This window comes from Scyliorhinus torazame, chromosome 1 (genome assembly GCF_047496885.1).
Source record: "Scyliorhinus torazame isolate Kashiwa2021f chromosome 1, sScyTor2.1, whole genome shotgun sequence".
Lineage (NCBI taxonomy): Eukaryota > Metazoa > Chordata > Chondrichthyes > Carcharhiniformes > Scyliorhinidae > Scyliorhinus > Scyliorhinus torazame.
This window is the reverse complement of record NC_092707.1, coordinates 137,189,283-137,209,613: the sequence shown is the minus strand read 5'-3', so window position 1 is coordinate 137,209,613 and position 20,331 is coordinate 137,189,283. Positions and strand designations below refer to the sequence as shown.

General features: G+C 51.3%; 1 protein-coding gene across 6 annotated transcripts in view; it reads right to left on the bottom strand.

Annotated features, from left to right (window-relative positions):
• The window catches only part of LOC140413213 (nuclear receptor coactivator 7-like), a 193,891-nt gene that overhangs the window by 107,909 nt on the left and 65,651 nt on the right, over positions 1-20,331 (bottom strand). For 5 of the 6 annotated variants that reach the window (XM_072500890.1, XM_072500887.1, XM_072500886.1 and 2 more), the window contains 3 exons: positions 14,163-14,294; positions 10,707-10,891; positions 6,329-7,089 (listed from right to left, as the gene is read on the bottom strand). In XM_072500890.1, coding sequence (XP_072356991.1) covers positions 6,329-7,089; positions 10,707-10,891; positions 14,163-14,294 — 1,078 coding nt within the window. The remainder of the gene's footprint in view (positions 1-6,328; positions 7,090-10,706; positions 10,892-14,162; positions 14,295-20,331) is intronic. The other variant, XM_072500889.1, reaches the window with a different exon arrangement.

The window sequence follows — 20,331 nt, the reverse complement described above, 5'->3', positions numbered from 1 at the left end:
CAAATGTAAGTTTTTTAATTTGTTTTTTGTATTAAGAAAAGGCAGCTGACAGAAAATGCACGATTACCTTGATATTAGCTACAGTTAAAACCTATCTGTTCAACACTACTTTTCATTGCTCCTGAAAGCTGCAATTATCTCACTCCTGCTGATAACTGATAAAAGTGTAAACAGCTAGAAATGTAAACAGAAGCAAGGACATGAGGCCTTCTTGCCTTCACTAAAATATTTTAACTCAATTTTTAAAAGTCTGTTTTTAATTGAAGTGTAACAGTACATATTTTACACACCAACCATATGTAATCTATAACTTGTGAGGTCAGTACATAATTTCCCTGGCGTATGTATGAGGAAACAATGGACACACTGGTTTAAGCAACAATAGTGCTTCCCAACTTAGTAACCAGGCTTGGAAGACTCAATGAGAAGTTAGAATCGTAGAATTTAGAGTGCAGAAGGAGGCCATTCGGCCCATCGGACCCGGAATCAATTCCTTTTTTAAAAAAAAAAATATTTTTTATTAAGGTTTTTTTAACAACACAATTTGTTTCCCCTTACAAACAATCACCCCCCCCTTCCCCGTAACAAAATAACGCAAATTCTCCCTGAGCAAGATATATACATGGCAAGATGGTATATTTACATAGCTTTATACAGTGGCTCTTGGCCGCGGGTACCGTTTCCCCCCACCCTCCATGCTATCTCCCGCTCGTCCATCCCCTCAAACAGTCTCTCGTTCCCCCCCCCCCCCCCGTCCCCCCCCAGGGTTGCTGCTGCTGCTGAACGACCTTCTTCTAAAGCTCCGTGAGATACTCTAGGAACGGTTGCCACTGCTTGTAGAACCCCTGTGCAGACCCTCTCAAAGCGAACTTAATTCTCTCCAATTTTATGAACCCCGTCATGTCGTTAATCCAGGCCTCCAGGCTAGGGGGCTTCGCCTCCTTCCACAATAGCAAGACCCTTTGCCGGGCTACTAGGGACGCAAAGGCCAGAATTCCGGCCTCTTTCGCCTCCTGCACTCCCGGCTCATCCACCACTCCAAATATTGCTAGCCCCCAGCTTGGCTTGACCCGGACTTTCACCACCTGGGATATTACTCCCGCCACTCCTCTCCAGTACCCCTCCAATGCCGGGCATGACCAAAACATATGGACATGGTTCGCCGGGCTCCCTGAACATCTTTCACATCTATCCTCTACCCCAAAGAACCTACTCAGCCTCGCCCTCGTCAGATGTGCTCTGTGAACCACCTTAAATTGTATCAGACTGAGCCTGGCACACGAGGAGGAGGTATTAACCCTACCCAGGGCGTCAGCCCATAGCCCTTCCTCAATCTCCTCCCCCAGCTCCTCCTCCCATTTACCTTTCAGTTCTTCTACTAGCGCTTCCCCCTCTTCTTTCATCTCTTGGTATATTTCCGACACCTTGCCCTCCCCGACCCATACCCCCGAGATCACCCTATCTTGAACTTCTTGTGCCGGGAGCAACGGAAATTCCCTCACCTGTCACCTCACAAAAGCCCTCACCTGCATATATCTAAATGCATTTCCCAGGGGTAACTCAAATTTCTCCTCCAGTGCCCCCAGGCTCGCAAATGTCCCGTCAATGAACAGGTCCCCCATTCTTCTTATCCCCGCCCGATGCCAGCCTTGGAACCCCCGTCCATCTTCCCCGGGACAAACCGGTGGTTACCCCTGATCGGGGACCACACCGATGCTCCCATTGCACCCCTGTGTCTTCTCCACTGGCCCCAGATCTTTAGTGTTGCTGCCACCACCGGGCTTGCGGTGTATTTTGTCGGCGAGAGCGGCAGCGGTGCCGTTACCAACGCCCCCAGGTTCGTTCCTTTACAGGACGCCATCTCCATCCTCTTCCATGCCGCCCCCTCTCCCTCCATAACCCACTTACGGACCATCGCCACATTTGCTGCCCAGTAGTAACTCTCTAGGTTTGGCAAAGCCAACCCTCCTCGGTCCCTGTTGCGTTCCAAGAACCCTCTCCTAACCCTCGGGGTCTTATTTGCCCACACATACCCCATGATACTCCTACCTACTCTCTTGAAAAAGCCCTTGGTGATCACGATGGGGAGGCACTGAAACACGAACAAAAACCTCGGAAGGACCACCATTTTGACCGACTGCACCCTACCCGCCAACGAGAGCGGGAGCATGTCCCATCTTTTAAAATCCTCCTCCATTTGCTCCACCAACCTCGTCAAATTCAGTTTATGTAGGGCCCCCCAACTTCTGGCTACCTGGATCCCCAGATACCGAAAACTCCTTTCCGCCCTCCTCAGCGGTAGGTCCCCTATCCCTCTTTCTTGGTCCCCTGCCTGTAATACAAAAAGCTCACTCATCTCTACATTAAGCTTGTAGCCCGAGAACTCTCCAAACTCCTTCAGAGTCTGCATGACCTCCACCATCCCCTCCATTGGGTCCGCCACGTATAGCAGCAGGTCATCCGCATATAGCGATACCCGATGCTCCGCTCCCCCGCGGACTATCCCCCTCCATTTCTGAGACTCCCTAAGTGATATGGCTAAGGGTTCGATCGCCAATGCAAACAAGAGGGGGGACAGAGGGCACCCCTGTCTCGTCCCTCGGTACAGCCAAAAGTACTCCGACCTCCACCGGTTTGTCACTACGCTCGCCGCTGGGGCGCTGTAAAGGAGCTTAACCCATCTAATAAACCCTCCCCCGAACCCAAACCTGCGCAATACCTCCCAGAGGTACTCCCACTCTACTCGGTCAAAGGCTTTTTCCGCGTCCATAGCTGCCACTATCTCCGCCTCTCCCTCCTCCGATGTCATCGTTATCACGTTTAAGAGCCGCCGCACATTGGTATTTAACTGCCTGCCCTTTACGAATCCCGTTTGGTCTTCGTGAATCACCCCCGGGACACAGTCCTCAATCCTAGTGGCCAGTACCTTCGCCAATAGCTTAGCATCCACATTGAGGAGCGAAATCAGCCTGTACGATCCACATTGCTGTGGATCCTTGTCTCGCTCTAGAATCAGGGAGATTGTCGCCTCCGACATTGTTTGGGGCAGGGTTCCCTCCTCTCTTGCCTCGTTGAAGGTCCTCACTAGTAGCGGGGCCAGCAGGTCCACATATTTTCTATAGAATTCCACCGGGAACCCGTCCGGCCCCGGGGCCTTCCCCGCCTGCATGCTCCCCAAACCCTTACTCAACTCCTCCAACCCAATTGGTGCCCCCAAACCAACCGCCTCCTGCTCCTCCACCCTCGGGAACCCCAGCTGGTCCAGGAATCGCCTCATCCCCCCTTCCCCCCCTGGGGGCTGGGATCTGTACAGCTCTTCATAGAAGTCCTTAAATACCTTATTTATTTCCATTGCCCTTCGAACCGTGGCTCCCCTTCCATCTTTGATTCCCCCTATTTCCCTCCCTGCCGCCCTCTTACAGAGCTGGTGCGCCAGCATCCGACTAGCCTTTTCCCCGTACTCGTAAGTCGCCCCTTGCGCCTTCCTCCACTGTGCCTCCGCCTTGCCCGTGGTCAGCAGGTCAAACTCCGTCTGGAGCCGTCGCCTTTCCCCAAGTAATCTTTCCTCCGGGGCCTCTGCGTATCTCCTGTCCACCCGCAAGATCTCCCCCACTGGCCTCTCCCTTTCCATTCCCTCTATCTTCTCCCTCTGAGCCCTGATGGAGATCAGCTCTCCCCTGATCACCGCCTTCAACGCCTCCCATACCACCCCCACTCGCACCTCCCCGTTGTCGTTGGCCTCCAAGTACCTTTCAATACACCCCCTCACCTTCCCACACACCACCTCATCGGCCAGCAGTCCGACATCCAGCTGCCACAGCGGGCGTTGGTCCCTCTTCTCTCCCAGCTCCAGTTCCATCCAGTGCGGGGCATGGTCCGAAACGGCTATGGCCGAATACTCCGTCCCACCCACTCTCGGGATGAGCGCCCTGCCCAGAACAAAGAAATCTATCCGGGAGTAAGCCTTATGCACGTGGGAGAAAAAAGAAAATTCCCTGGCCTGCGGTCTTGCAAACCTCCATACCCCCATCAGATCCATAAACCCCCTAAGTACCTTGGCCGCCGCCGGCCTCCTTCCCGTCCTTGATCTGGAGCGGTCCAGTGCTGGGTCCAGCACTGTACTGAAATACCCTCCCATTATTAGTCCTCCTACCTCCAGGTCCGGAATGCGCCCCAACATGCGCTTCATGAATCCAGCATCATCCCAGTTTGGGGCGTATACATTTACCAACACCACCCACGTCCCTTGCAACCTACCACTCACCATCACATATCTCCCTCCATTATCCGCTACGATAGTCTTGGCCTCAAATGACACATTTCCCACCAGAATTGCCACCCCCAAGTGCGCGAACACTCGAGCCCGCTTATCCGGCCCATTCAGGCCCCTCACGTTCCACGTTATCAGCCGGATTGGAGGGACCCCCCCCCCCCGACTAGCCATCTCCTTTTCTGGGCCAGTCCCTTGTCCGCATCTCCCTCACTCTCCAGTCCCCCAGCTGGGGGACCCCCGCCCCAGCCACCTCTTCTGTGTCCCGTTCCCCAATCAATTCCGACCTCGGGTCACTGGCTGTGTGGAATCTGCACTTTCTCCCCATGTCTGTGTGGGTTTCCTCCCACAATCCAAAGTTGTGCAGGTTAGGTAGATTGGCCGTGCTAAATTGTCCTTAGTTTTCAAAAGCTTTGTTGAGGTTACAGGGATAGGGTGTGCGTGTGTGTGTGTGGGGGGGGGGGGGGGGGGGGGGGGGGGGGGCAGGTAGGGTGCTCTTTCAGAGGGTTTGTGCAGACTTGATGGGCCAAAAGGCCTCCTTCTGCACGATAGGGATTCTATGATTCTAAGATTCAGTTGTGTCTTGGGGACACACATCATCTGCAATTTTCCTTTCAAGTCACAAGCTGTGTTGACTTGGACATATATGGTTGTTCCTTCATTGTCATTGAGCCAAATCCAAAATTATTTAAAAAAAAATTCAGAGCACCCAATTATTATTATTTTTTTTTCCCAATTAAGGGGCAATTTAGCGTGGTCAATCCACTTAACCTGCACATCTTTGGGTTGTGAGGGTGAAACCCACACAGACATGGGGAGAATGTGCAAACTCCACACGGACAGTGACCCAGGGCCTGGATTCGAACCCGGGTCCTCAGCGCCACAGTCTCAGTGCTATCCACTGCGCCACATGCCGCCCGGCCAAATCCGAAATTGACCCACCTAACAACATCATCACAACCTTGGGTACTCTCCGGGTGTTCAGGTTCCCCTCCCACAGTCCAAAGATGTGCAGGTTAGGTGATAGGCCATGTTAAATTGTCCTTTAGTGCCCAGAGAGGTGCAGGTGAGGTGGAGTTATGGGGATAGGGCGGGTGAGTGGGCCTAAGTAGGGTGTTCTTTCGGAGTGTTGGTCTGACTCAATGGGCCGAATGGCCTCCTTCTGCACTGTAGAAAGTCTATGGTCCTATGGTTCTAAGCTTGAATGTGTGGAACAATTGATAATATAAGTACTGTGGCTGCAGGAGCAGGTCAAGGTGGCTTGGAATTCTGCAGTGTGTAACTCACCTCTAGACTCCTCAAAGCTTGTCTACCATCTATAAGGCAAAAGTCAGGAGTATGACGCAATACTGTCCACTTAACTCGATGAATATGCTCCAATAACACTCATGAAGCTTGCCACCACCCAGGACAAAGCTGCTCCCTTGATCAGCACCCCATCCATCATCAACATTCACTCCCTCCACCACCGATGACAGTGGCAACATTGTGTGCCAGAAACAAGATGCACTGCAGCAACTCCTTTGACAGCACCTTTCAAACCTGTGACATTTATCACCTAGAAAGACAAAGGCAACAGATGAATGGGAATACCACCACCTGCAGCTTCCCTTCCAAGTCATCCACCATCCTGACTTGGTACTGTATTTTTGTTCCTTCACCGGCGCTGGGCCAAAATGATGGAACTTGCTTACTGTGGGTATACCTACATCAGATGGACTATAACAATTCAGGATGGTGGCTCACCACCACCTCAAGGGCAATAAGGGATGCTCAATCCATTGAAAGAGTACAAAAAAGTAAAGCTATAAATCCCTTCAGACATAAAAATATATTTGGAGAGTTCATGATTTAGATAACAACTTCAGGTATGCTCTTGCAGGAAAATGCTGAGCAGAGGTCAGGTGCTTTCTTTCAGTAAGGGAAGTCTGCAAGAAAACAGAAACTGGAGCAAAGAGAAAAATAACAGAGGGAAATAAATTAATTTTTTATTTGCATAAATATAATGTTCCAAAGGGTGAAGATATAAAGCAAAATACAGCAACAAGTATCTCTTACCTTGTTTCAGTTCATGCTTCTGTGTTAGTGCAGGTAATCTAGCATTTGTTTTGTTGTCCTTTTCATCATATATTCCAAATTGATCTTCTGTGACGGTGTTCAATATACTGCAGACCTCTTCTGCCTTCAATCTAGATAGTTCAGTGTAAAGCAGTTTCTCACCAGTGTTCTCTGACGTGTGAAGCCATAGATATTCTGGACATCCTTGATCTGACAGGTTTATCTCACAAAAAGATGTTGTTTTATTGTCTGTATTGTTGATGGAATCAGATAATTTCTCTGGCTTGTTTTCCTCAGATAGCATATGGGGTGGGTGGCGGCTGCTATGATAATTTGCTTTTGGTCCCAGTTTTCCTTCCCTTATAGATTGTTCATAACAATAACAATGCCCATTCTCTGATATTAAATTGTCTCCTCCACATTTTGTTCTGCTGGTAAAGGGAAGTATTTCTTTTATTTCAGTTTTATCAGGTTCTTTCAGGGCCAAACATGTCACACTGTCCTGCAATCCTGCAATTTCATTGAACAATTTCTCATCAACCTGACAAAGAGAATCTGGACAAGAGTACGAAGTGCCGATAAGTTTTGTCGAAGTTTCAACTTCTTGATCAGCAGGAACTGAATCTGTTTTTTTGATCTCTGTAGGTTGGGTATTGGCTTGGGGTGGAGCTGTGGTACTAACCTGCAGAGATTTCCTTTGGGTGGCGTTTGCAGTATTTCTTCCTGTCTGTTGTATTTGAGATTGAACTGGAGCTTTCCTTCTGCAGGAGAAAAACAGAATGCTTACGTTCCACTTAGACAGAACATAGTTGCATTATTCAACATAGAAGGGTAGAATAATTCACCACAGAGGGAGGCCATTTGGAGCCATTGTGGAGAACTTGTACCCATGTCTCCCCAGAAAGGGCGGGATAGTGGGTTAAATTCCTAACAATGAGAATCCTGACATCAAATCTCCTCACGCAGGCTACATCTGGTTTCACTGGGCCATTAAAAAAAATAATCAAATTAGGGTAAGGTCCACAGCCATTAAAAGAAACCTGATTGCAAAATCTGAGGCACGCAACTTCACAGAAATTGCAATTACCAACATGCCTCTGCCAAACGGGTTACTTGTCTGACCCCAAAATGGCCCAGTGGGGCAGCACGGTGGCGCAGTGGTTAGCACTGCTGCATCACGGAGCTGAGGACCCGGGTTCGATCCTGGTCCCAGGTCACTATCCGTGTGGTGTTTACACATTCTCCCCGTGACTGCGTGGGTCTCAGCCTCACAACCCAAAGATGTGCAGGGTAGGTGAATTGGCGGAATTGTCCGTTAATTGGGAAAAAGAAATAATTGGGTACTCTAAATGTATAAAACTCCAGCAGGTCCACAGCCGACTGGAGGAGTCCCACAGGCTAACGTCGCAGGAGATAGAGCAATGTGTGGCACCGACGCCAACACTGCTAGGGTGGCGGCCGCAATGGACATCCTGATGCACGACGTCGGCAACATGACTGGAAATGTCCAAGGCATGACGCAGTCGGTGATGGCCATGGTTGAGGGTCTCGGTAGACTATCCAACTCGCTGGGGGACGTGACCTTGATGAGGTACTGCGGGACATGTCCCGCTCTCAGATGAGAATGGCTGAGGCGTTGCGGAGCTTGTTCCATTCGCAGGTGGGCATTGCCGAGTCGTTGCAGAGCACGTCAGTGGAGGACGTGTTCCCATCACTGAGGAGCATCACCGATGCTGTCGAAACTATTGTGCAGACATTGGGGAGCCGCCAGGCCTGGCAGTGCGAGATGACACAGGGCCAGCTGGGGCTCAATCTAGCTGCCCCTCTTTTCCGAGGTGAACTCCAGGGTCCTATGGGAGGAGGGGGTGCTGGGTGCCAACCCAGGCCCAACATTTGGATTGGCGATGGTGGCCACCAGCTCCTCCGAGTTTCATCCTTCTGACGAGGATGAGTCGGCACCCGAAACAGGAAGGACGGCTGTGCATGTGCCGCCGGCAAGTGTGTCAGGGCGTTCCAGCCTCAAAGCTCCCACAGTACGCCTGCCAGAGGCACTGGAGGCCACAGGATGTGGCAAGCAGCTGGCTGTCTCCACCTCTGATGTGCATCCTGAGGATATACCTCGACGCAGCAACAGAGCAACGAACGCTAAGCACGTCGAGGATCACTGAAAGGCCTTAAGGGAGGAGCGGGGTATATGTAGGGGCTAAGGAGTGGAGTGTGCATTGGGGGGGGGGGGGGCAGAAGGGTCTGGGGGGAGGAAGGGTGGGGAGAGTGCGGTGGCATCGTTGAGAGAGTGGGGGCGGTGGCGGATTTTACTGGAGTGGCGTTCGGCATCGCCACCGCGGGTAGCGGCTTGGTTGGGTGACCTGCGGTTACAGAAGATAAAGTATGAGTTTTTTTTTTTAAATTTAGAGTACCAAATTATTATTTTTTTGTTCCAATCAAAGGGCATTTAGCATGGCCAATCCACCTAATCTGCACATTTTTGGGTTGTGGGGGTGAAACCCACGCAGACAAGAGGAGAATGTGCAAACTCCACACGGACAATGACCCGGGGCCGGGATTCGAACCCGGGACCTCGGTGCTGTAGGCAACAATGCTACCCAGTGGCGCCACGTGCCGCCCAATAAAGTATGAGTTAAGGGGCTCTGCAAGGGGGTTTGAGAAAAGGTGGGGGATGTTTGTGACTGTGTTTGAGGAGCTGTTCGTCACAAGAGGGTGGAGGGGGGTAGGGTGAAAATGGGGAAATAAATCTGTACAGACTGTATAATTGATTGCTGGGAACTATGTTTCACGGGGTTATTTGCTGTAACCTGTTTTTTTTTTAAATTTAGAGTACCCAATTCATTTTTTTCCAATTAAGGGGCAATTTAGCGTGGCCAGTCCACCTAACCTGCACATCTTTGGGTTGTGGGGGTGAAACCCACGCAGACACGGGGAGAATGTGCAAATTCCACACAGACAGTGACCCAGAGCAGGGATCGAACCTGGGACCTCGGCGTCATGAGGCAGCAGGGCTAACCCTCTGTGCCACCGTGCTGACCTTGCTGTAACCTGTTTTGATACATGTTTGTAACAAAATACATTTAAAAAAAAGAGAGTGGGACAGTGGTGTCCACTTGGCTGAGACAAATTAAAAAACACTCACCATAACCAGTATGATGACTCTGGTGCTTAGTTCCGTGATGCAGGCCGACCACCAATTCCATGTCCCATCCCCCCCAGATATGGGGTCCTGGCCCCCCTGCCCACGCACAACAAGCCGCAGTGGTTGGAAGGGGGTCTTTGCTCACTGGACCACACCCTCCATCCCAGACATCCGAACAGAACGTCGCCATACGTCGGCTGCAGACATGTGCTTGAGGCTGGGGCCCATCCCCTCGGTGTTCGGAAGTTGGCTGCTGCGTGTGTGGTGCTGCCTCCCACAGTGTTCAAGCACAGTGTCCATGCATCGAGGTGTGATTGGGATGCTAGGCAATAAGTCCCCATATGCTACATGGCCCGCCCACCCATGGCGATCCACCTGGGATGTGTGCAGTGCTCACTTAACTACAATTGCCAATTCTCTATTAGCAATGGCCTTCAGCCACAGCCAGAAACCTCCGCGGTCAGTGGGAGTTGTGGGTGGTCGGTGGGGCAGACAGGCAAGGGCTAGTACACACGATCCAGGGGTTGGCATGGAGGACCTGCTCACGGTTGCCCCCAAAGCACAGCCCCTCCCCACCCTGATGCCCCCAGCCCCCTATGGCAGACCACCCCAATAGGGGTGCACCAGCTCCTCCCGGTCCCCCCTCCCCCCACGCCCCTCTGAGCACAGGGGCAAGCCCAGTGCCCCAGATTCATTGCCAGTGAGCGAAGAGGGCTACTCCCCTCCTAGGATCGCTGCAGCAGCCTTCCGGCAGGTTCACGTTTTTCAAAAGGAGTACTAATTGGCTCCAGTATGACCACTTGCTGGGGAGGCCGCTGGATCAAGGGAGGCCGATGGATATGGGGTGGCTCCCGTCAATTGTATGGAAATAGGGCTTAAGTGCTGATTATTGGTTTCTCACCACACTACAGTGGGATCCCTATTTCTCCTATGGCAGCAGGTTGGTTGCGTCGCAAATAGTTTGGCGCGCAGCATGGTTCTCGATTTTGGTTTCTCCCGCTATTCACCAGATTCGTCGCGCTCTCACTTGAGCGCAACGAGGCCACTGAATTGTGCCCATAGTGTGCAAAGGCATATTATAATATTTATGAAATATACAGTAGTATTTAGAATAGATGAACAACCGCAGAATAAACCCAGATTGTGAATTTACACTTTTGAAATGAACTGAATTCAAGACAATCCGGAATAAACATTCTAATTCAAACAGGCTGATTTTAAATCACTTACAAGGGAGGAGAGCCACAAAGTTTCATTTGAGATACGTCCTTGTGAGACACTACTGAAACGAGTGACTGCATGTTGCAGGCAAATAAATAGTCTTCACAGCCATTTTCAGTAACAAGAGGATGAGATTTGTAGGGGTCAAAAAATATCTTTTTTGGAGTGACAAGCAGGATTCCCGTTACAACACCCTACAAGCAGATCAATAAATGTAAATGCAATGAAAAACGATAATTGCAAAGCAACCAGTTAATTCAGTGAAACCAATCCATTAAAATCTGATACATTAATCAACCATTATTGACAGCTGAACAGTAGAAACGCGGTCTGAATTTCATAATTAAGATAGTTTGGTTCCATTTACCAAAGGAAGAATTGCATTTTAGTTTACTTATAGGAAAACAATTGATATTCATGTGTCTACTTTATATCAGTCACACTCTTACATTATTAATATCTCTACTCGGAGCTGAGGGAGGAGATCGAGGAAGGTCTGTGGGCTGATGCCCTAGGTAGGGTTAATTCCTCCTCCTCGTGTGCCAGGCTCAGCCTGATACAATTTAAGGTGGTCCACAGAGCGCACTTGACGGGGGCGAGGTTGAGTAGGTTCTTTGGGGTAGAGGACAGATGTGGAAGGTGCTCAGGGAGCCCGGCGAACCATGTCCATATGTTTTGGTCGTGCCCGGCACTGGAGGGGTTCTGGAGAGGAGTGGCGGGAGCAATATCTCAGGTGGTGAAAGTCCGGGTCAAGCCAAGCTGGGGGCTAGCAATATTTGGAGTAGTGGACGAACCGGGAGTGCAGGAGGCGAAAGAGGCCGGCATTCTGGCCTTTGCGTCCCTAGTAGCCCGGCGAAGGATCTTGCTAATGTGGAAGGAGGCGAAGCCCCCCAGCCTGGAGGCCTGGATAAATGATATGGCTGGGTTCATCAAGTTGGAGAGGATTAAGTTCACCTTGAGAGGGTCTGCGCAGGGGTTCTATAGGCGATGGCAACCGTTCCTAGACTATCTCGCGGAGCGTTAGAGGAAGGTCGGTCAGCAGCAGCAGCAACCTTGGGGGAGGGGGTGGGGGGACGTCCTGGGGGGGGGGAAGACTGCCTGGGAGGGTGGATGAGCAAGAGATAACATGAAGGGTTTGGGAAACTGGCACGTACGGGTGAGGGCCAGTGTACAAAGCTGTGTAAATATCATTTTGCCATGTATATATCTTGCTCTGCGCGACTTCTCATTTTTTTTTGTTACGAGGGGGTGGGGTTATTGTTTGTAAGGGAGAAAAATTGTGTTAAAAAACTTTAATAAATATATATTTTTAAAAAATTAATATCTCTACTCAGGATATTGGATTATGATAATTTTGTGTGTATGCTATTTATGGTAAGAAGGAGATAGGTCTTTGTATAACAATAATCTTTATTAGTTTCACAAGTAGGCTTACATTAACACTGCAATGACGTTACGGTGAAAAGCCCCTAGTCGCCACATTCCGGCGCCTGTTCGGGTACACTGAGGGAGAATTCAAAATGTCCAAATTACCTAACAGCTCCTCTTTCGGGAAGCACCCAGAGGAAACCCACGCTGACACGGGGAGAACGAGCAGACTCCGCACAGACAGTGACCCAAGCCAGGAATTGAACCTGGGACTCTGGCGCTGTGAAGCAACAGTGCTAACCACTGTGCTATCGTACTGCCCATTGTATGCATTCAGCGGAGGGATGACCACCTAGTAAAACAGTTGGTGGGGTCACAGCACTGGAAGAACTGGCGCAGAGATTCCAACTAGCTAAAGGCAATGAACTCAGATACCTGCAGCTTCAAAACTTCCTATGGAAGGAGACAAGGACATACCCGCGACCACCACGACAGACACTATTAGAAGAGCTACTGGATGCAGACATCCTATGCAGAGAGAACTGTAGTGACATGTACGAACAACTGGTAGAGAGGACATGACAAGGAGGAAATGGGAGGAAGGCTTCGGGTTCGAAATAGGGTGGGGATTCTTGAGCGAAGCACTGCACAGGGTCAACTCTACCTCCACATGCGTGAGGCTCAACCTAACGCAGCGGTACATAGAGCCCACTTTTAAAATTTTAAAAAATTAATTTAGAGTACCCAGTTATTTTTTTTTTCCAATTAAGGGGCAATTTAGCGTGGCCAATCCACCTAGCCTGCACATCTCTGGGTTGTGGGGGCGAAACCCACACAAACACGGGGAGAATGTGCAAACTCCACACGGACAGTGACCCAGAGCCGGGATCGAACCTGGGACCTCGGCGCCGTGAGGCAGCTGTGCTAACCACTGCGCCTCTGTGCTGCCCGAGCCCACTTGACCAGAACCCGAATGAGCAGGTTCTTCCTGGAGGTGGAGGACAAGTGTGAATGGTGCCAGAGGGGCCCGCCAACCACGCCCACATGTTCTGGCCTTGCCCAGACTTGATGGGTACTGGACAGCCTTCTTCGAGGCAATGTCCAAAATGGTGGGGATGAGGGTGGAGCCATGCCCGAAAGTGGCGGTCTTCGGGGTATCTCTTCATGGGGAGGAGGGCGGTTGCCCTTGCCTTTGCCTCCCTGATCGCCTGCATTAGACTGGCTGTCTGACCGATCGGAAGTTTTCCAAATGGAGAAATTCAAATTCACCATCCGTGGGTCGGAAGAGGGCTTTCACAAAACATGAGAGCCATTAACCCAACTGTTCCGAGACCGGTTTGCGGCCGACACGTAAATAACTAAATAGCCAATAGCCAGGGAGAAATAGCCAGGACAAGATAGAACAAGGAAAGCGAGGGAGGACCCGGGGGGCGGCGGTTGCAAGGTGAGGTAGCAAAACCCAGCAAGAAAGAATGGGGGGCAGCAGTGAAGAAGGGGGGGGGGGGGTCAGGGAGAGGGGAGCTGGAGGGGGAGGGTAGCGAGGATTGTATGCTGAGCCAGATGGCGACAGACTGTGAATAGAGAAACCTAAGAAGAAACCTTTGTGATTGTACAATAAATGAAAACGAACAGCAATGTATATAACTTTGAAAATGCCAATAAAAAGATTTTAAAAACCTAGTAAAACAGTTAACATTTCCACTATTAAGCCCCCTTTCTGGATCAAGCACGTTCGACTATGTAGCATGGGTAGATGCAGAGTAAAGCTCCCTCCACTATGTTACAGCTATCTGCCTGCAGTCAACAGTGATCTCAATGCAGTTAAGGCCAAAGTGACGCAGGTACAGATATCAAAAAAATAGTTGTCTGGCACAATAGCATTAGAAGATTTCTCGTACATGCTCATGCACTTTATTACTTCAATCCACATGCTTGGATATTTAGCCAGATGAGGTTCACTGTATAAAATGTGTGAACATACAACAAAAGTACTCTGGGTGTTAGATGTTAATGAGAAAAAATACAAGCGACTTTGAAAATGTTATTGAGTTTGTGTTGTTTAACCCGTTATCCGAATTTACAAATGAAGTATTTTACCTTTCCATCTGTGAAATATTTGCAACAAATTTTTAGGAATCTTTCAGAAAAAGGTATTTCATCCCATATGGGAGCCGAGGAGCGTTGTGAGCTGCACCACTGTACGCTGGACATTTCTGCTGAATCAGCATCCTGTAAATTGCAGAATGATTGTTCTGAATACATGCTACTGGTTACTTTATTCTTCTGCATGTTTGAAAAATAGGACTTTGGAATTTATTCATTCCTACCAACACTTAACACAGTGAGTTCTCTACAGTAGGAATTTAGCAAGTCCCACTTCCTGGCCCATTTCCTGTAGCCAGGCAAATTTTTCCCCCTCAGCTGCTTATTCAATTTCCTTTTGAAAGCCCCACTTATATCTGAGTCCACCACATTCTCTTTTATAAAAAAATATATTTATTAAAGTTTTTAACACAATTTTTCTCCCTTACAAAAATAACCCCAAATGAGAAATTGCGCGGAGCAAGATATATACATGGCAAAATAGTACATTTACATAGCTTTGTACACTGGCTCTCTCCCGTACGTGCCAGTTTCCCCGACTCTTCATGTTATCTCTTGCTCATCCACCCCCCCCAGGCAGCTCCCCCTACCCCCTCCCCGGACTTCCCCTCCCCCTCCCCCAGGTTGCTGCTGCTGCTGACCGACCTTCCTCTAACGCTCCGCGAGATAGTCTAGGAACGGTTGCCACCGCCTGTAGAACCCCTGCGCAGACCCTCTCAAGGCGAACGTAATCCTCTCCAACTTTGTGAACCCAGCCATATCGTTTATCCAGGCCTCCAGGCTGGGGGGCTTCGCCTCCTTCCACATTAGCAAGATCCTTCGCCGGGCTACTAGGGACGCAAAGGCCAGAATGCCGGCCTCTTTCGCCTCCTGCACTCCCAGTTCGTCCACTACTCCAAATATTGCTAGCCCCCAGCTTGGCTTGACCCGGACTTTCACCACCTGAGATATTGCTCCCGCCACTCCTCTCCAGAACCCCTCCAGTGCCGGGCATGACCAAAACATATGGACATGGTTCGCCGGGCTCCCTGAGCACCTTCCACATCTGTCCCCTATCCCAAAGAACCTGCTCAACCTCGCCCCCGTCAGGTGAGCTCTGTGAACCACCTTAAATTGTGTCAGGCTGAGCCGGGCACACGAGGAGGAGGAGTTAACCCTACCTAGGGCATCAGCCCACAAACCTTCCTCGATCTCCTCCCCCAGCTCCTCCTCCCATTTACCCTTCAACTCTTCTACCAGCGCTTCCCCTTCTTCTTTCATCTCCTGGTGTATTTCCGACACCTTACCCTCCCCAACCCATGTGCCCGAGATCACCCTGTCGTGAATTTCTTGTGCCGGGAGCAACGGGAATTCCCTCACCTGTCGCCTTACAAAAGCCCTCACCTGCATATATCTAAAGGCATTTCCCGGGGGTAACTCAAACTTCTCCTCCAGTGCCCCTAGGCTCACAAACGTTCCGTCAATGAACAGGTCCCCCATTCTTCTGATCCCCGCCCGATGCCAGCTCTGGAACCCCCCGACCATCTTCCCCGGGATAAACCGATGGTTACCCCTGATCGGGGACCACACCGATGCTCCCATTGCACCCCTGTGCCGTCTCCACTGGCCCCAGATCCTTAGCGTTGCCGCCACCACTGGGCTCGTGGTATACTTTGTCGGCAAGAGCGGCAGCGGTGCCATCACCAACGCCCCCAGACTCGTTCCTTTGCAGGACGCCATCTCCATCCTCTTCCATGCCGCCCCCTCTCCCTCCATAACCCACTTGCGGATCATCGCCACATTTGTTGCCCAGTAGTAGCTCCCCAGGTTTGGCAGCGCCAACCCTCCTCGGTCCCTACTGCGTTCCAGGAACCCTCTCCTTACTCTCGGGGTCTTATTCGCCCACAAACCCCATAATACTCCTGCCTACTCTCTTAAAAAAGGCCTTAGTGATCACGATGGGAAGGCACTGAAACACAAACAGAAACCTCGGAAGGACCACCATTTTGACCGACTGCACTCTACACGCCAGCGAGAGCGGTAACATGTCCCATCTTTTGAAATCCTCCTCCATTTGCTTCACCAACCTCGTCAGATTCAGTTTATGTAGGGTCCCCCAACTCCTGGCTATCTGGATCCCCAGATACCGAAACCTCCCCTCCGCCCTCCTCAGCGGTAGGTCCCCTATCCCTCTTTCTTGGCCCCCCACCTGTAATACAAAGAGCTCACTCTTCCCTACATTGAGCTTTTCGCCCAAAAACTCCCCAAACTCCCTTAGAGTCTGCATGACCTCCACAGTCCCCTCCATTGGATCCGCCACGTACAGCAACAGGTCATCCGCATATAGCGACAACCGATGCTCTTCTCCCCCTCGGACCACCCCCCTCCATTTGTTAGACTCCCTCAATGACATGGCCAATGGTTCGATCGCCAATGCGAACAACAGGGGGCACCCCTGCCTCGTCCCTCGGTACAGCCGAAAGTACTCAGACCTCCGCCGGTTCGTCACTACACTCGCCACCGGGGCTCTGTAAAGGAGCTTAACCCAACTGATAAACCCTCCCCCGAACCCAAACCTACGCAGCACCTCCCAGAGGTATTCCCACTCGACTCAGTCAAAGGCCTTCTCCGCGTCCATAGCTGCCACTATCTCCGCTTCTCCCTCCACCGATGGCATCATTATCACGTTTAAGAGCCGCCGCACATTGGTGTTTAGCTGCCTACCCTTTACAAATCCTGTCTGGTCCTCATGAATCACCCCCGGGACACAGTCCTCGATCCTCGTGGCCAGCACTTTTGCCAGCAACTTTCCATCCACATTAAGGAGCGTGATCGGCCTGTACGATCCACATCGCAGTGGGTCCTTGTCCCGCTTTAGGATCAACAAAATTGTCGCTTCCGACATTGTCGGTGGTAGGGTCCCCCCCTCTCTTGCCTCGTTAAAGGTCCTCACTAATAGCGGGGCTAAACAGGTCTACGTACTTCCTGTAGAACTCCACCGGGAACCCGTCCGGCCCCGGGGCCTTCCCCGCCTGCATGCTCCCCAAACCCTTGCTCAGCCCCTCCAACCCAATTGGTGTCCCCAGACCAGCCACTTCTTGCTCCTCCACCCTCGGGAATCTAAGCTGGTCTAGGAATCGTCTCATACCCTCTTCCCCCGCTGGGGGCTGGGATCTGTACAGCTCTTCATAGAAGGCCTTAAATACCTTGTTTATTTTCGTCGCACTCCGAACCGTGGCTCCCCTTCCATCTTTGACTCCCCCTATTTCCCTCGCTGCCATCCTTTTACGGAGCTGGTGTGCCAGCATCCGACTAGTCTTTTCCCCATACTCATAGGTCGCCCCCTGCGCTTTCCTCCACTGTGTCTCCGCCTTCCCTGTGGTCAACAGGTCAAACTCCGTCTGGAGACGTCGTCTTTCCCCAAGTAATCTTTCCTCCGGGGACTCTGCGTATCTCCTGTCCACTCTCAAAATCTCCCCCACTAACCTCTCCCTTTCCATGCCCTCTGTCTTCTCCCTGTGAGCCCTAATGGAGATTAGCTCTCCCCTGACCACCGCCTTCAACGCCTCCCATACCACCCCTACTCGCACCTCCCCGTTGTCGTTGGCCTCCAGGTGCCTTTCGATACCCCCCTCACCTTCCCACACACTCCCTCGTCCGCCAGCAGTCCCACATCCAGCCGCCACAATGGGCGTTGGTCCCTCTCCTCTCCCAGCTCCAGTTCCACCCAGTGCGGGGCATAGTCCGAAACGGCTATGGCCGAACACTCCGTCCCCTCCACCCTCGGGATGAGCGCCCTGCCCAGAACAAAAAAATCTATCCGGGAGTAGGCTTTGTGTACATGGGAAAAGAAAGAAAATTCCCTGGCCTGCGGCCTTGCAAACCGCCATGGGTCCACTCCCCCCATCTGATCCATAAACCCCCTAAGTACCTTGGCCGCCGCCGGCCTCTTTCAAGTCCTTGATTTGGAGCGGTCCATTGCTGGGTCCAACACTGTATTTAAGTCCCCTCCCATTATCAGGCTTCCTTTCTCCAGGTCCGGAATGCGCCCCAACATGCGCTTCATGAATCCTGCATCATCCCAGTTCGGGGCGTTCACGTTTACCAACACCACCCACGTCCCCTGCAGCTTACCACTCACCATTACATATCGCCCTCCATTGTCCACCTCAATCGTCTTGGCCTCAAATGACACCCGCTTTCCCACGAATATTGCCACCCCTCTATTCTTCGCGTCCAGTCCCGAGTGGAATACCTGTCCTACCCATCCCTTTCTTAACCTGACCTGGTCCGCCACTATCCCTTTGACCTCCCCGTGTGGGAGTTCCCCCTCCCACCTTTCTTCCCGCACGCGGGAAAAACCAAACCCCGCGCTTTCCAAAGCCCGTTCCGCCCCCTCTGGCGCAGCTCCTGTCGCGGCCTTGTCTCTCTCCCCCAGCCCATGTAACATTTCTTGCGCGTGATTGTGATTGACCCCCTATATACAACAACCATTACACATCAAACCTCAAATATCCCCCCCCACCCTCACAAACCCTCAGTTAGAGTCCAACTTTTCAGTTTGTATAAATGTCCACGCTTCTTCAGGCGTTTCAAAGTAGTAGTGTTGGCCCTTGTATGTGACCCACAGTCGCGCCGGCTGCAGCATTCCGAATTTCACTTCTTTCCGGTGCAACACCGCTTTGGCCCGGTTGAAACCCGCTCTCCGCTTTGCAACCTCCGTGCTCCAGTCCGGGTATATTCGGATCTCTGCATTGTCCCACCTGCTGCTCCGCTCCTTCTTGACCCATTTCAGGACCCACTCTCTGTCCGTGAACCGGTGGAACCTCACCACCATCGCTCTTGGCGGCTCATTTGCCCGGGGCCTCCTCGCCAGCACCCGGTGTGCCCCGTCCAACTCCAGCGGCCTCGAAGGGGCCTTCTTGCCCATCATCGCCCCGAGCATCGTGCTCGCGTATGCCCCGGCATCGGCCCCCTCCGCTCCTTCAGGGAGATCCAGGATCCGCAGATTCTTTCTCCTCGACCTGTTCTCCAGGTCTTCGAGTCTTCCCGCCCACCTCCTGTGCAGCGCCTCGCTCTGCTCCACTCTCGCCACCAGGCCCGAGATCTCGTCCTCGTTCTGACCAACTCTTTTTTGTACCTCCTGGATCTGAACCTCGTGGGCCTTCTGGGTGATCCCTGGTCCTTCGATTGCCGAAAGCATAGGCGCCAGCATTTCCTTACGCATCTCCTCGCGATGCTCCTCGAAGCAGTGCCTAATAAACTCCTGCATCTCCACTTGTCTCTGGCCGCCGCCATTTCTTCTTTATTCCCCGTTTTTTCCCGTTGCTTCAATGTCACTTTTGTGGTCGTTGCGGTTCGAGTCCGTTTCATGCAAGTTGGAGGGGGACCTCCCTCTTACCTTCCACGGGTTAGTTTCCCAAAAAAAATCCCGTTGGGGCTCTTCGAGCGAGCCCGAAAGTCCGTGGTAGCGGGAGCTGCCGAATCGTGCGGCTCAGCTCCGCATTGCCGCACCTGGAAGTCCCCGTCCACCACATTCTCAGGTGGTTTAATTTCAGATCCCAATCACTAGCTGCATAAAAGGATTTTTTTCTCATGTTGTCATATTCCTCCATTGCGACGTCTCTGCGGCGAAAGGGTTGAATTCCAAAGCCTCAGGTACCCTGGGAATCTGCACATTAGACTGAGGCTAACAGCCTCGCTCCAATATGCAGATTTGCCAAAATGTGATTTACATCACAGTAACTTGCGAGATTGCGTTGGATCTCACAAGGCGAGCCGTGTAGAACCCGTGCGCGGGGTCTCCCGGCTTTCATCAGCCAAGCTGCGCCACGGCGAGCTGCTTTTCGGGCGCAGTGTGGCCGTTTGATTGCGCCCAATATCACTTCCCAGGGTGTCATGAATTCGCCCTCATTTAGTTATGGCTCTGCAGGGACCATAAAATTCAAAGCATTTCTGATGTACCATTGTATTCAAATATTTATTATTGCAAATTTTCACTGGTCTTTTCAAACTAACAATATAGAAAGACTGGGTAGAAAATCATTAGTTCCTTTCAATGGAAGGGAGGCTTCCTTCGAGCCGGAACGGAACCAGATTAGTTCCTTTCAAACCTCCCATCAGTTTCCTTATCATTATTCTAAAACTAATAGTTCCCTATAACCACTTTCAAAATACAAACCTA